The sequence below is a fragment of the Physeter macrocephalus genome, chromosome 14 (genome assembly GCF_002837175.3).
Source record: "Physeter macrocephalus isolate SW-GA chromosome 14, ASM283717v5, whole genome shotgun sequence".
Classification (NCBI taxonomy): domain Eukaryota; kingdom Metazoa; phylum Chordata; class Mammalia; order Artiodactyla; family Physeteridae; genus Physeter; species Physeter macrocephalus.
In genome coordinates, this window is record NC_041227.1 from 122560278 (window position 1) to 122576601 (window position 16324).

Below are 16324 nucleotides of genomic sequence, written 5' to 3' on the forward strand. Positions count from 1 at the left end.
GAACTCGTGTCCCCTGCATCGGCAGGCGGACTCTCAACCACTGCGCCACCAGGGAAGCCCCTCCATGTTGGTTTTTAAGATAAGAAACAGAAGTGTCCGACTGAAAGCTACAACCCAGAGCTGCCAGTGTTCCCTCTGTGCCCTCCTTGCTCTGCTACATGTAGGGGTCAGTCCCAGTGGACGAGGCAAGGCCTTCTCTGCCTGCCAGCCATGCCCTGTGGACACACCTGGACAGTAGGAGCTTGGCTCTCAAGAGAAGCAAATGTGTTCCTTTTGTACCTAAGTCTAACATTACTCACATGGAAGAAGATGCCTGAATACATACTTCACTCTTCTAAGACCCAACAGAACACAGGAGGACCGACCATCTGAGCCCTGTCCTAGGGTCACGCCTGCTGGTCCCGGGCAATTCCTGATCTGACCCTCAGCTACTGCCCCCCTGAAAGCGCGGCAGAACATGACCATCTTGCACTGGGTTATGCAGTGGAGAGCACGCCTTGAAGGCACCACCCTCCACTTCCTGAGGCTCCCAGTCTCTCTTAGGACATCAGGACAAAAAGAAGTTTGTCACCTCACTGTGGTCAAACTCAGTAATCCAAAGTGCAAGTCATCAGAATTTGCATGAAATTGTAGCAAACCAAAAAACTCAAAATGCAACTGAAAACCCACCTCACACTTTAGACCAATAAGACAAATCATCTATCCTTTAAACGTACACTCAAAATAATCCACAAGTGAAAACAAGGAACATTTGGGAACTGTGTTTCATATGCAGGAAACTAAGAGCAAACAGTGCTCAGAAACTAAACAATATTTTAAGTGCCCTCAACATCTCCCTCTCCATGTAGGTCAGCACCAGGGAAGGGAGAAGATGTCGCTGTGTGCTGCTGCCCACTACTGTGACGTACGATGGCTTCTGAATGTCCCACGGCAAGAGGCAAGGACTGAAATTTGGACAGGGTCATGTCCACCTTGGCACATGCACACCCTGACCCCACAGTGACCCCGTCTACCATGGAAGCTGCTGTGTACCTGATGGTTCCTGTGGGGGAGGGGAGGGGGCTGATGAGGTGGGCCATGGTGTCTGGAATGTTGATGGTCAGCGGCGAGATGTGAGCCTGCACGGGCTTCACGGGGGACTCGGGCGCTTCCTGTTTCTCCCTCTTCTCGCTGGACAGGGCAGTGAACGTGATCTTGATATTTGTGCTCGGGAACCTGAACGTGCACCTAAAAAAGAAAAGCCAACTGTCAGTGCCCATCTGCCAATCGGTGGGCAGGATGCCTCACCCACAACAGGTCACAGAGCCCGAGTGTCCCCAAACATACTGGAGCCTCGACTTGTGTGGAAAAGTCGGAGAGAAGCCCACTTCAAGTTCACCTCACATGTTACAAGTCGATTAATGAGTGAAACACAAAGGAGGCATCACATGATTTAAAAACACTAGTAAGCAAAAACATCATTTAGACCAGCTCAACAGGAAAAAAAAAAAAAAGGGAGAGGAGACTCAAAAAAGACTCAAATACCACTTAATCTACACTGGGTAGGGTCTGGAGACAGGCTTGGGATCTGGAGATGTGCTCTTGGCACTGAGAAGGTGGAGGCCAGGCAGGAATGCTGCTAACCCCACAGTGCATGGAGGTCCCATCACAAGGAGGAGGTGCCCCAGGCACGCCCCTCACTTGCTTACCTCTGATGACATCTCTTGCCCAGCCCTTCTCTCAGGTTCCCACTCTAGTCTGTCTGCAGCCAGTAAGCCAGGGTGTTTCTAAAACAGCAAGATCTGCATGTGGTGTTCAAAGATACAAAAAGGCCAGCCTCTGTCTCTTCTGCCCTCGGGGCACAGCCCTTTCCTTCTCGAGGTCCTTCTCTCATGCTGTCCTCCCTCCACTTTAATACCCCAGAGGCCCCCACCCCACCGTGGGTCAGACCCCACATCCTTGCCTCTTGTCCGTTCCTCCCCTTGCTCACCACCCAGGGGTCCCCTCCCACCCCTCAGCTGCCTATCCAAGGGTTTCCTTACCGCCCCACACCCTCCCCTTGCTGCCCTGTTCTTCATTTCACTCTGGCCACATGAGTCCATGTTATCCCACTTTTGCTTGTTGTCACCCCAATAGGATACAACCTCCATTAGAACAAAGCTCAGTTCACTGCTATAACCTGGAGACCAGAAGAGTCCCTGGTATATACAGAGAAGGCCCTCAGTACACACTTGTTGGAATTAATGAACAAGTGCCCAGTTTCATACATTAAAAAGGTAATTAAAACAAGCAAATCACATGAATACAACAAATGGGAAGCCCACAACTGCAGCTGCCCCTTGTCGCTAGCACGAGATTTGAATAATCAACTCCAGGCCTAGAAAAGAAGGGGATTAAGACACCACTGGCCTTAATTTCTAGCACAATATATATAACAATTATGGGAGTAAGGAAGTTTCCTCCTTTTCCTCCCATTTGTAGTTCCCGAGCCCCTGTCCTCAGGCGATAGTCATTGTTCACCAGGAAGGCCAGGCTGTTAGAACAAGCATCGTCACCCAGCACGAGGGCATCTGATCCTGCACAGCAGTTACCTCTCTGTGCCTGTTTCCTCATCCACAGAACAGATGACAGCATCTATCTCTGAGAGTGCCATGAGGATTAATTCAAATATTTATCAAACACTCAAATGTTTATTAAAATGAAAAAACCAAACTACTTCAGCCCCACTGTAAGATGTCAATAGTACTTGCTTTTCCCACAGTTGGACACTCGCCATCTACTGTGTTGTTTGTTCCGTCATCACCTGGGCACTCACAGAAGCCCAGACTGAACCAGAGGAGCAGCACACCCACCTGCCTGTCCTCCATGTGCCACGGAAGCAACAAAGCACTGTGCACAATTCCAACACGGGAATGTGAGAATGGGACTCCTCCCTCCCCCAAGGGGTACCTACATGTCTCCCGGGGTTTATTTCTGCTTTCCACAAAATAGGACCACACCCTGCATGTTGGCCCTCAGTCTGCATGTTCCCTCAGTGTCACCCACAGGATCTGTTCGCACAGATGGCTGAGTGCTGCCTTCAGGGCTTGCCACCACCACATGAAGGACTTCCTTCCTTTGTATCCCATTCCCAAAGTTTCCAATTAAAGACAACAATTGTCTCCACGGCACAGGCGCCATCCATAAACCTCAGGTTCCAAGGGCACAGAGGGCATCTAAAGCAACGCAAGGCACTGGCAGGCCACCTGCTGACAGCCTCTGACCGACAGCATGTGAGTGTCCTGGCCATCAGTGGACACTGCCACTAACCCCACCCCCTTGTCAGGTGAAAATGGTATCTCTGTTTGCATCTAAGCGTGAACTTCTCATACGTGTATAAGCCATGAAACACATTTAAAAGCTACCCAGGTAGTCTGGTAACTTTCTGTTTTTTAATCTGAGTTATGATTACATGGGTGAGTTCCTATTAGTGAAAATTCATCGAGTTACGCATGTATGAAACATACACTCTTCTGTATATGTAGTATACTTCAATAAAGAGTTTTTTGTTTTTGTTTTTTAAATAAAAAAAGCCATCTGTAGGTAGATACAGAAATTGGTAAAATGCTGATAACATGTCAGGGAGTTCACAGCACATTTCCTATACTTTTGGGTTAACAATGGCGTACTTCTTTACCTGGGTTGTGATTACATGGGCACCCCTGTTATAATTATAACCGATTTTTCTATGTAGGTAACATTCAAAGCAAAATATATCAAAATGGCGTTTGAGTTTTCTATGGAGTTCCATTAGTGATGAAATCCTTGTTCCCCTTTAGGGAATGTGAATGGCCACTGCTTGACTTTTCTAAGCTAGAAATAAAAAACAGTGGGATAGGGACTTCCCTGGCGATCCAGTGGTTACGACTCCACACTTCTACTGCAGGGGGCCCAGGTTGGATCCCTGGTCAGGGAACTAAGGTCCCACATGCCACACAGCCAAAAAGAAATAAAATAAACAAAGCTTAATTACAGAGACTAGGTAGCCCAGCCCACAGTACCCAACATGTTAAAAAAAAATAGTGGGATAATTTTAATGAATTGTTTCACAAAAGTAAAAAGAGGAGCAAAACATTAAAACAGCAGACAAAGCAAGGTGAGTGTCAGACCTCTGTCTCCCCCACACCACCACCAAGAGGCTGTTACGTCTGGGCACGCTGGTCCTCGTTTCCATGAAGCACTTCAGGTCATGGAAAGGGTCCAAGAGCCTAAAAGATACTATACTGATTTGGGAAACTAAGAGCATGCTGCCCGGGTCTCACACTGCTTCGTACCATCACAATACCTAACACCGTGTGCTCTTTAAAAATACTTTAACTGATCCTGAAAGATCTGAAATAAAGCTCAGTATAAAAATATGCATCTGTTTATGAGAACTCTGAGAAATATGACAACAGAGAAAAGGGAATGATTTTAAAATGAACAATAAGAAAAACCAGACAGCAGAAAGCAGAACGGCAAACCCCTAAGCAAAAAATGACCAGGTACTGAGCACCTCTGAGAAGTCGCACAACTTGAGCCACAAATCAAAACTGAAGCAACACAACAGCTGATGGTTTCAAACTTAGGCAAGGACCCTGATAAAAACTAAGTTTCTTTTACTTGAATAAACATTAACAATTTTAATATGGATTCAGAGTTGCAAATATCCTTTTATTCACCTCTCTTAGTCTCCTATAGTTGGTGACAGGCATTTTTCTTGTTGGAATGGAAACTCTTAAAATGAGATATGCAAGCCAATGGCTTGGGTCTAGAGCTCTGAATTTTCAGATTCACAAAGAAGCTCTAAGGATTCTGAAGACCTGTTCTTTATTTACTTATTTATTGGCTGCACTGGGTCTTCACTGCTGTGCCCGGGCTTTCTCTAGTTGCAGTGAGCGGGGGCTACTCTTTGTTGCGGTGCGCGGGCTTCTCCTTGCGGTGGCCTCTCTTGTTGTGGAGCACGGGCTCTAGGCGTGCAGGTTTCAGTAGTTGTCGCACACGGGCTTAGTTGCTCTGCGGCATGTGGGATCTTCCCAGACCAGGGCTCGAACCCGTGTCCCCTGCATTGGTAGGCGGATTCTTAACCACTGTGCCTCCAGGGAAGTCCCTGAAGACCTGTTCTTTATATATCAATACAAAGCCAGGCCTTGCTGCAAATACTTCAACACTAACATCATACAGCTAGGCAGAAATAAGCCATATTGAAATAAGTCTCCAACCAAACGGAAAATCAAATTTAGTGATATCTCTATGCAAAGCAAGTTCAAACAATTAACCAATTAGGCAAACTATTCCCTACAACCAAGTCCAACTGGGTCACTTCAGAGGTGTAGCTGGCCTCAGGAAGAGGTTGGCTCCCATACCCTTTACCCCACAGAGGACGAGACAGGCAGGAACAGTGGTCTGGCCCCACAGCACCACTCGGAAAGGTGAGTGCAGCAGAGCAGCCTTCTACCTCAGCACCCACAGTGACGGCAGGCCCTGGGCGGGGAGGGCCACCATGTCCCCCAGCCTCCTGTCATCCTTCTCTGTCGTGGCACAGATTACTCAGACACACTTCCTGAGTTGGAAAAATCTCCCCACAAGAGGACTCCATTTCTACCTACTTAAAAAAACACGTCTGAATGCGATTCAGTCATTATTAGGATAACTCTGGAGTCCCTCAGTTTTAAAGAGTATTTTAGAAAGTTTAATGGGACAAGGCCTGCAGATGCCACCCTCATGGCCAGGGCACAAAGCAGCAACAGTGTCCCTGCCGTGGGGCACTGAGAAGACACTGCCTCACCTTTGGATTTCCTGCTAAAAATAACAAACCCAGATCTCACCAAGAGGAAACATCAGACAAATATTCTACAAAACAACTGGCCTGTCCTCAAACATTCTACAAAACAATGGGACTTTCCTGGTGGTCCAGTGGTTAAGACTCCATGCTCCCAATGCAGGGGGCTCGGGTTTGACCCCTGGTCAGGGAACTAGATCCCACGTGCCATAATTAAGAGCCCACATGCTGCAAATAAAGATCCTGCATGCCGCTAAGACCCAGCGCAGCCAAATGAATGAATGAACGAATAAATATATATATATATTAAAATAAATACATATATATATAAACACAAACAAAAAACCCCAACTTTCTCCAGCTCCCTAAATCTATGAGCTGCTAACTTCCTATCGCACCCCCAGCAGATGACCCTACTTCTTTAAAAAAAAAAAAAAAAAAAAAAATCAACATAGAAGACACAGAAAGGCCAAGGAACAGTCACAAATGAGAGGAAAGTTCAATGCATGTGTGATGTGACTCTAGAAAAAGGGCATCAGTAAACGATTGCTAAGTCCAGTTAAGGCCAGTGGGTTACATCACAGTATTGTATCAATGCTAATTGGTTTTGGTACCTGGGCTGTGGTTATGGAAGAAAATTTTTTAGGAAATACACATGGAAATACTTTAGAGGTAAAAATGCATCACGTATGCAGCTTATTCTCAAAATTTTCAGGGAAAAAACAGAGCAATGAAGCAAGTGTGATAAATGTTAATATTTGGGGAATCTGGGAAAATGAGAATCTCTGTTCTATTTTTTCAACTTTTCTATAAGTCTGAGTAATTTCAAAAAAAAAGAAAAAAATCTGGAAACTTTCAAGATGTCCAATGCAAAGCTTGATGATCTAGGCTGTGCCACTCCAGGTGTCGCTGGGCCTGAGCCAGGCCAGGAACTGTGTCATGAGCCATGACAAGGTGAGCATAGACAGAGTGTTTGGAAACCACTCACTCTTCTACTTGTTCAGACTGGACCTTCTCCACAGACAGTCTGAGAGCCCTGCTCTGGGACACACCCTCATTATTATCTGTCTTCTATACATTTCAGAATCCCACCAAATTCCAAGGACAATCTTGTGGGACACCTGACACAGTTATGAAATGTCACCTCACTGCAATTCTTATCAACTCCAGACCCTCCTCCAGAGTCTCTTTGTCCCTGACAGTCAGCCTCGGGCTAAGCAGGGAAGTACAACCCCAGTTCTGGAGTTCACAGGCAGGGTCATGGACACATTCACACAAGTGACCCTAACATCTGTGCCCTCACATTCACCCAACACAGTTGATGTCTGTTAAACCTACACACCGTCCCATCACTGGGCTTCCAGACTGTGACCCAAGAAGCTGTGGTTTGTGGTGACACCATACTCTGTACTTTGGATTTCTTCTCTCCTGGGAAGAAGATTTGTCCCATCCTACAAACAGCAATATTCACACAGAACAGTATCTCCCAACCATGTTCCTAGAGCACAGCATTGAGTGTCCTGACAGCCAGCACAGGCTGAACCCTGCTGTTCTACAAACGGCCCAAGATCTCTGTGGCTCACAGCAAAGGTCTGGGTCTAGCTTCTACCATCCACCCACCCCATAAGTGGCTGCTTGTGGCTGCTCTGCTCGACGTTTCCCTCACTCTGGGGCCCAGGCTGATGCAGTGGCTCCACTGAGGATACTGCTGGTTCCAAGGCAGAGAGAAAAGACAGAAGGAGCGAGTTCCGTGGCCACACCTGCGGTCAATGGGCAGAAGGGCTTACAGCGAGGACCCTCCCCACACACCACCACCTCCCTAGTGTTAGCAATCCCAAGGGATGTCTGGAAAATCATTTCAAGTCCTTTCGGCTATGCAACTGGCCACAGAGACATTAGCTGAGCTGCTGACCTGCCCTCCAAAGGAAGAAATGAGAGGCCAGTTATTCTGTCATTCACCTGTGACAGCTGACAAAGATAATCTAATAAGAAGGGGAAGACAATCTGATCATTTAATCTCGGGATTGGCAAAGGAAAGACTGTGTTAATAAAAATAACATGTCACACAGGGTGGACAGTGCTCTGAGGCCATCGATGACTTGCTATGAGCAGCAGTGATTGCCAAGGAGGCAGGCAACAGGATCTTCTGCATTTGAAGAAATGTGTGGACAGTTACATCCAAGACTGGATCGGGAGGTAAGGGGCGAAATGAGGAAACCAGTGAGGAGGCTTCCAAGGAGCCAGGGTGTGCAGTGCTCACACCACGTGAGGCAGTGAGGACAGGAAAATGAGACGGTATCTGACTGATATGGGAGATGGAAATAAACAGCCCTGATGACCCACCAATATGTATGGGCACAGAAGGGAGAAGACCGCAGGATGACTGGCTTCACATCTGGCTTGTGTGACTAAGAATGTTGGTACCAGTTACTGAGATGCGGATGGATGAGGAACAGGCTGGGGGGTGCAATGGCTAAGTGGACACATGACCTCTGAGGTGCCCGTTACCCATAATCCCAGGGGGACGTCCAACCAGCCCCTCCTGAAACCTGAACAGACACACTTGGTGTCCTCGGTGGTGAGAGGGTACATCACAGAGGAGAAAGAGCCTAAGAAACTCAACCAGCAGGTCTGGTGGAAAACAGCCTTCAGGACTCAAGCAAGCATTACCCTGCAGGAGGAAACACTATTGTGGGAGTTTAACAATGGGCTCTGGTCCCAACTCAGTTATGATGGCAAGCCATGCCTCTTTTTTATCTTTTGCAAAAATGGAAGAAAAATTCCTCTTCTTTCCAAACCCTGAGGCGGACTTAGCCAAAAAGGCACTTTAAATGGGCCTATATATACACTTTGATCATTCTCTTCTACTAGTTTCCTCTAATTTTTGACAGAAATATCAAAACTTTTACTACAACCTTTAATAAATTGTAGCCCTTAATCAATCACATTTGTCAGTAACTCATAAATCACTCCCCCACCTGGGGCTGCCTTTTCTGTGGCTCCAAGAGCAATGTGGCCACGCCACCAGTCAGTCCTACCCGCTGGTCACGCTGAGCTCCCACCACCATGGGTCTGAAAGGGCCACTCAGAGCCTGGCGGGTGCTCCCTTCACCCCAGAAGAGGGTATGCGGAGGGGCAGCTCATCAGCTCAGGAGAGGGCTGCCCCTCAGAGGAGGTGCCTTTGGGAGGCCAGCAGCCACTTATTAAAGAGCACAAGTCACAGGTCGACAGCCTGACCCACTATAAGACAGGTTAGGACAATGAAGACCATACTGGAAGGAGCCCAAAACCCTAAGTAGTCCACACTTTTCTCTGCTGCTCCTCTGCAGTAAACCTCAAGCAACACCTATTACCTCAGCTTGACTTCTTACCCTGAAAAATGCTAAAACATTCTATAAAACTCATGAAACGGGCTTCCCTGGTGGCACAGTGGTTGAGAATCTGCCTGCTGATGCAGGGGACACGGGTTCGTGCCCCGGTCCGGGAAGATCCCACATGCCGCGGAGCAGCTGGGCCCGTGAGCCATGGCCGCTGAGCCTGTGCGTCCGGAGCCTGTGCTCCGCAACGGGAGAGGCCACAACAGTGAGAGGCCCGCGTACCACAAAAAAAAAACAAAAACCTCATGAAACACAATGGTGTTTATTAAAAGAGGCCACGTTACTATATAGTTTTTGTTGGGTTTAGCATGAATTTCTTTTTTATATATAATAAAGCTATTCCTTTTTAAAATTTATTTTTTATTTATTTTTGTCTGCGTTGGGTCTTTGTTGCTGCGCGTCGGCTTTCTCTAGCTGCAGAGAGCGGAGGCTCCTCTTCGTTGCGGTGTGCGGGCTTCATTGCGGTGGCTTCTCTTGTTGCAGAGCACGGGCTCCAGGCACGCACGCTTCAGTAGTTGCAGCACACAGGCAGTAGTTGCGGCACTCAGGGCCTAGAGTGCACGGGCTTCAGTAGCTGTGGCGCATGGTCTCAGTAGTTGGCGCGCAGGCTTCAGTAGTTGTGGCTGGCGGGCTCAAAGCAGGCTCAGTAGTTATGGCGCACGGGCTTAGTTGCTCTGTGGCATGTGGGATCTTCCTGGACCAGGGCTCGAACCCGTGTCCCCTGCATTGGCAGGAGGATTCTTAACCACTGCGCCACCAGGTAAGTCCCTAGCATGAACTTCTAACCAGAGCCTCAAAAGCCTGATTCAATAAGACACCTGAAACCTGGGCTCAGGCCCTGCGAGATTTATCTGAGTGAAGCACTTTCACTGCATGTTTAGCTTTGAGGTGACTTAGAAACTACAAAGCACGTGAAACAAAGCTTTTCTGCGTGGACAGGGCCACTGTAGGCATGTGGCTAGTTAGTGAGTCAAACAGGCGTTGTGCTCAGAAGGGCCCACAGATGAGGCTGAATGTTCCGTAGCCAGCACCTTGAAATTTCTCCTTAATCATTTTATCTGAGTCTGTGTTTTGTAAGTGAGGTCCAATGGGTCAAAGGACCACAGCCTGGGGCCTGGAGGCTCAGTTCACACACATCTTGCCTCCCACATCCCGCTCCCCTCCACGACCACCCACTGTCCAGGACGGGGCCTGGACAGGGGCACCTTGGGCACCTGGGAGAGTCTGCACTTGCCCCACGAGTACCCCTCTAACTAAGAAAGCTTGATATTAAACAACAAAAATACTGCAGCAGGTTGAGAGAGAGAGACCACAAAAGAAATGAAAAGCTTTTTGCAGCTTCTTAAAAAACCGAGGTATAGTTGATGTACAATATTATGTAAGTTTCCAGTGTATAACACGGCAATTCACAATTTTTAAAGGTTATGTTCCATTTATAGTTATAAAATATTGGCTATATTCCCTTTGTTGTACAATATATCCTTGGGAGATTTTTGCAGCATTCTTAATCCACACTTTCATTTTGCACTGGACCCCATGTATTATGGAGCTGGCCCTGTATCCTAAGACACTAGTATATTAGGAAATGGTGCATTTCCATAGGCAGATCTGCTTTTGTACCCACAGACCAGGAAGCCTTGATTCCAGAAACATTCCTGACCCAATTTAGAGAGGTGGTGTTGGGTTTTCCAGCAACACATGTGATCAGCAGCTTCACAACTGCTTCTGAGTTTTTTCTTTGGCTTGGAGAAGAATTTTGTCTGTTGGCCACTTACTGCACTGCGATTCCATTAATGAAGGTACTGGAAAGAGCTGCCTTATCTACTACTTTGCATGGCAATCTGCTGTTGGGGGAAAGGCTGACTCAGAGAAGCACACTCATTTAAAATCCTGATGCCAGGCTGAGGGTGAAGGCAGTACTGGATATTAGTGTAGTCAATGTGATGCCTTCTGCTTCCAGCAGTCTTATAAAAAACCATAGTACAAACTCTACTTTAATTTTCAGTCATTCAAAACATGGTCTAGACTAACAAAGATTTCCGCTAGTTGTAGAAATAATCCCATGAGCCCTCTCTCTTGCCTGGATCACAAGCCACCACACCCACGGCTCTGGGTGCAGATGGCTGGGTGGGCCCTCCATCCCTGTCGCTGACGGTAGCAGCAAACAGTCAATCATGCTGAGCATACAGTAGGTGCTCAGAGAGAAGCAATTACCCCTCTGAGGTGGGACTACTCTTGAGATTACCCCAAACTTGCCCAAATAACATTCACATGAAACCAAAGTAGGCTCTCCAACAGAACACCTGACTCAGACTGAACTCATAAGCAAAGCCGTGGGGCAGGGCCTGGGCTCCCTCCTTCCTCTCCCCAGTTCACAGCAATTCCTTCTGCCAATGCAGAAGAGCAGTAGCCTCCAAATATTTTTGATCGTACACTTTTAAGTGAAAAATTAAGCAGGAGTCAACATATGACTAATATATCATCAAGAAATGAAAAGGCAAGGGACAGAATCGGAGAAATAGTCATTACACATAGCTCACAGATGACTTGTGTTCAGGATATACAAAGAATTCTTAAAATTTAATAAGAACACAACCCATTAAAAATGGTCAAAGAGGGCTTCCCTGGTGGCGCAGTGGTTGAGAGTCCACCTGCTGACGCAGGGGACATGGGTTCGTGCCCCAGTCCGGGAAGATCCCACATGCCACGGAGCGGCTGGGCCCGTGAGCCATGGCCACTGGGCCTGCACATCCGGAGCCTGTGCTCTGCAACGGGAGAGGCCACAACAGTGAGAGGCCCGTGTACCGCAAAAAAAAAAAAAAAAAAAAAAAAAAAAAAAAAAAAAAAAGGTCAAAGAGACCTTCACTAAAGTAGTACAGAAATGGCTAACAAGCACATGAAAATATGCTCAACATCACTGGTCATCAGTAAAATGCAAGTCAAACCACAATAAGATACCACTGCACACCCACAGAATGGCTAACATGAAAAAACTGACAAAACCAAGTGCTGATGAGGTCACAGAGCAACTAGAACTCTCCCACACTGCTGGCAGAAATATAAAAGGGTGGGACTGCTCTGGGAAAGTCTGTTGGCTTCTTAGTAAAGCCATTCCACTCTTAGGCATCTGACAAAGAGAAATGAGAGCATCTGTCCACACAGACTCCTTCATGAATGTTCACAGCAGCAGGATGCGTAACAATTCAACCTGGAAATGGCCCAGGTGTCCAGCAACAGGTGAATGGATCAACCAATGATGTTAAGTCCATGCAAGAAGATACTTCTCAACTACCACTCAACAATCACAAAGGAAAAAACTGGGGGCTTCCCTGGTGGCGCAGTGGTGAAGAATCCACCTGCCAATGCAGAGGACACAGGTTTGAGTCCTGGTCCGGGAGGATCCCACATGCTGCAGAGCAGCTAGGCCCGTGTGCCACAACTGCTGGGCCTGCGGTCTGGAGCCTGTGAGCCACAACTACTGAGCCCATGTGCCACAACTACTGAGCCCATATGCCACAACTACTGAAGTCTGCGCACCTAGAGCCCATGCTCCGCAGCAAGAAAGGCCACCTTAATGAGAGGGCTGCACACCACAGCGAGGAGTGGCCCCCACTTGCTGCAACTAAAAAGAGAGCCCACGCACAGCAGCAAGGACCCAGTGCAGCCAAAAATAAATAAATAAATTTGCAAAACCAAAACAGAACAAAAAAAAAGTACCCAAAGAAGCAACATGGATGAATCTCAAAAACATGTTAATCAAAAAAAGCCAAACTGAAGAGTACACACTGCATGATTCAATTCTTAAGAAATCCTAGAAAAGACAGAACTAGTCTACAGTGATGAAAAGTAGATCAGTGATTGCCTAGGACTTTCAGTTTAGTGAAGAGGGGCAAAAGGGCAGGAGAGAGATTCTGGGAGACAGAAATGTTCTATTATCTTGATTGAAGTTTTAGTTACATAGATATATGCATCCATCAAAACTCTTTGAAAGGTACCCTTAAAATAGCTTTGTTTTATCCTATGTAAAGTATACCTCAAAAAATGTTTTTTTTAAAAGAAATGATTAATGTGGCAACAACACATTCACAAATGTATAAATTACATTACTGGACTACACATTATAAAACATAAAAATAGCAACCAAACAGGATGAGAAAAACAATCAGAAGTATATCTTCTTCCAAAATTCTAAAAGATCATCTTGATCTCTTTCTGGGGTACACACACACACTCTGGAGACTAATGTACTAGAGAAAACATCACTTTTGTTTTCCCTGTAAGGTTCCAAACACAAGGAATATAATGTCTACGATTGTGGAATTTTTTGTTATATTGAGATATAACATGGTATAAGTTTAAGATAATGTAAGGTAATGATAAATGCATATAGTGCAGACTGATTAGCACAGTATGGTTAGTTAACATCCATCAACTCAATAGTTACAGTCTCTGTGTGTGTGTGTGTGTGAACTTTTAAGATTTACTGTCTTACCAACTTTCAAATTTACAATATAGTATTGTTACCTACAGGCACCATGTAGTACACTACATCCCCAGCACCTATTCATCTTACAGCTGGAAGTTTATAATTTTGACCCTCCCCGCTTCACCCACTTCCTCCATCCTAGGATTGTGTTTTTTAAACCATTGATAAGGCTACCAATTACACAGCAGTAAGAGACAGGACTGCATCGAGTTCCTTATTAAATGGACAGTTGTTACATATGTTCGACAATGGAGCAAGGCATTCCATTCTTGGGACAGTTTATAAAAAGATAATTTCCACTTTATGGGTAGGAAAACAAAAGCATAACCAATAAGGTGTGCTCTCTGAATTCGGCAGTTCTGATGCAGTGTCACCCTCCACACTGAGGTACTGCCGATGCTGAATACCTGCAGGTGCATTTAGACTTCTCTTATTAGGTCAGCTGCACACAAGAGGTGTGCATTTGCTCAATCTGCAGGGAAGTCTTCTCAAAATACTATGCTAAATGGCCAATATGCACACGAAAAGATCAACGTCATTAGTCATCAGACAAATGCAAATGAAAACCACAATACAATACCACAACATACCCATTAGAAAACCTAAAATGAAAAAGAGAAAATGCCAATGTGACGAAGCTGTGAAGACACCTGAACTCTATCTTACACAGTGTCAAAGAAGTGTAAATGTAGAAAGCGTTTTCCAAAGTGGTTGTACCTACGCAAGCCGAACATATGTACATCCTGTGAGCCACTGGAGCCTACCTAACAGAAACGTGCACGTGCTTGTCAAAACACAGCTACCAGAATCTCAATCAAGTGTTCAACTAAAAACGTCTTCCACTTAAAAAAAAAATCTACAAAAGACTCATAGCGGCATTATCCATTATAATAGCCCCAAATAAAACTACCTAAATGTCCATCTATGGCAGAATATCAAACTGCACTATATTCACATTATTAAATACTTTACAGCAATGAGAATGAATGATCCACAGCCAAGTACAAAAATATGGGCTAATCTCAAAAACATTTTATTCAGTGAAAAGCCAACACCACCCTCTGAAGTACATTCTGTATAACTCCATGTATATGAAATCAAAAGCAAACACTCTACACAGTTTAGAACTCGGGATAGTGATTCTTGGCTAGAAGGGACACATGGCGGGCTTCTGTGTGCTGACAAGGCAATGTTTCTTAACTGGGGGCAGGTTACACCGTGGGTTCTCATTAAGCTTTATACTTAGGATCTATATTGAGCTTTTCTGTATGTAGATTATACTAAAAACAAAAATAAGAACAAATTGTAGAGGGTGACAAGACTAGAGACCAACGAAGAAAGTACTCCAGAAGGCCAGGTGAAAAATCGCTAAGTCAAGAGCTATGCAGCAGGAAGGTAAGGGAAAGATCTGAGAAATGTTCAAGTGGAATGAAGGGGACAGATAAATAACTCTATGAATTCAGAGAAGCAGAGCAGACTGGGGAGAGTGTGAGCCCTGGTCCTAGATAGACATCAGCTCACAGGAGGAAAGGAGGATACTTGAGCAGAGAGAAACAGCAGGACTGCAGACTCTAGGCTGGAGGACAGCCACCCATCAGCATCTTACTCTTCATATCCCACCACAATGACTTGCCTTCAAGGCCTCTACCTTATACAGGTCCACAACCCCTTGTTCACAAATTCCAAAAAGCAAACAGCTCCAAAAAACCTGATCTGAAATGATTTGCAGCCAATTCTGATCTGAACTGAGAAGGAGCTAATTCTAGCCTTTAATTAGCCCACTTAGAAAATTCATGTGTTTTGTAACAAATTCTAATGTGCTGGACTTACAGGGTGCTCGGAATGTGAAACATTATACAGTACACACACTGTACTACTTTTCTAAAATCCAAACTACTCTGATTTTGAAACACCTCTGGCTCCTTAGCTTCTGGGTGAGATCTGTGTATGCCTGCTGGGTTAGAAATGGTACCATTTCCTTAAGAATTTCTCCAGAAATAATTCTGATTGTTGAAGGGGAAATCAGATGGCTTACTCCAAAAAAAAAAAAAAAAAAAAAAAAAAAAAAAAAATCCATTAAGCTACTGTCCAGAGTAGAATATCAATTAGTATTTTTGTTGCTGTCATTAACAGGCAATAAATGTGCATGGCGCAAAATTTAAAAGCCACGAAATAGTAAAAACAGCAAGACTCCCTCTCACCGCTCCAGTTTCTAGTGATAGCTCTCAAAGCAGACCCCAGAACTATTCAAACAAACAAGTAAACAGGCAAAGAGAAGCCTGCATCAAGAGGCAAGGGCCCTGGGTTCCAAGCAGACCAGCAGTGTCTGCCTCTCTGCTCACTGCCATTTCTTCAACTCCCCCCTTGTGGTGCCTCCCCACACCCCAGAGTAGCTCACAAAGCCCCTTAAAAGAAGTGTTCATCTGTGTGCAAAAAGGTTGTTTCACCTACTACCTCGCTGGTAACTAGCATCTCACTTGTGAATCATGTTTGACCCTCAATAATTTGATTAGCCTCCACAAATGACCAGATTGCAATGTGTTTTTCTTTTTTAAAAAGACATTTCATCAGAAAATTCTGGCACAGGCTACAGCATGGATGAATCTTAAAGATATTATGCTGAGTGAAATAAGTCAGACACAAAAGGACAAACACTGTAGGATTCTATATGAAGTCCCTAGA

The 16324-nt window shown here is 45.5% G+C and overlaps 1 protein-coding gene across 2 annotated transcripts in view; it reads right to left on the reverse strand.

The window, feature by feature from the left end:
- The window catches only part of FOXK2 (forkhead box K2), a 71589-nt gene that overhangs the window by 26316 nt on the left and 28949 nt on the right, over nucleotides 1–16324 (reverse strand). For both annotated transcript variants that reach the window (XM_024130060.3, XM_028499251.2), the window contains exon 2: nucleotides 1033–1227. In XM_024130060.3, coding sequence (XP_023985828.1) covers nucleotides 1033–1227 — 195 coding nt within the window. The remainder of the gene's footprint in view (nucleotides 1–1032; nucleotides 1228–16324) is intronic.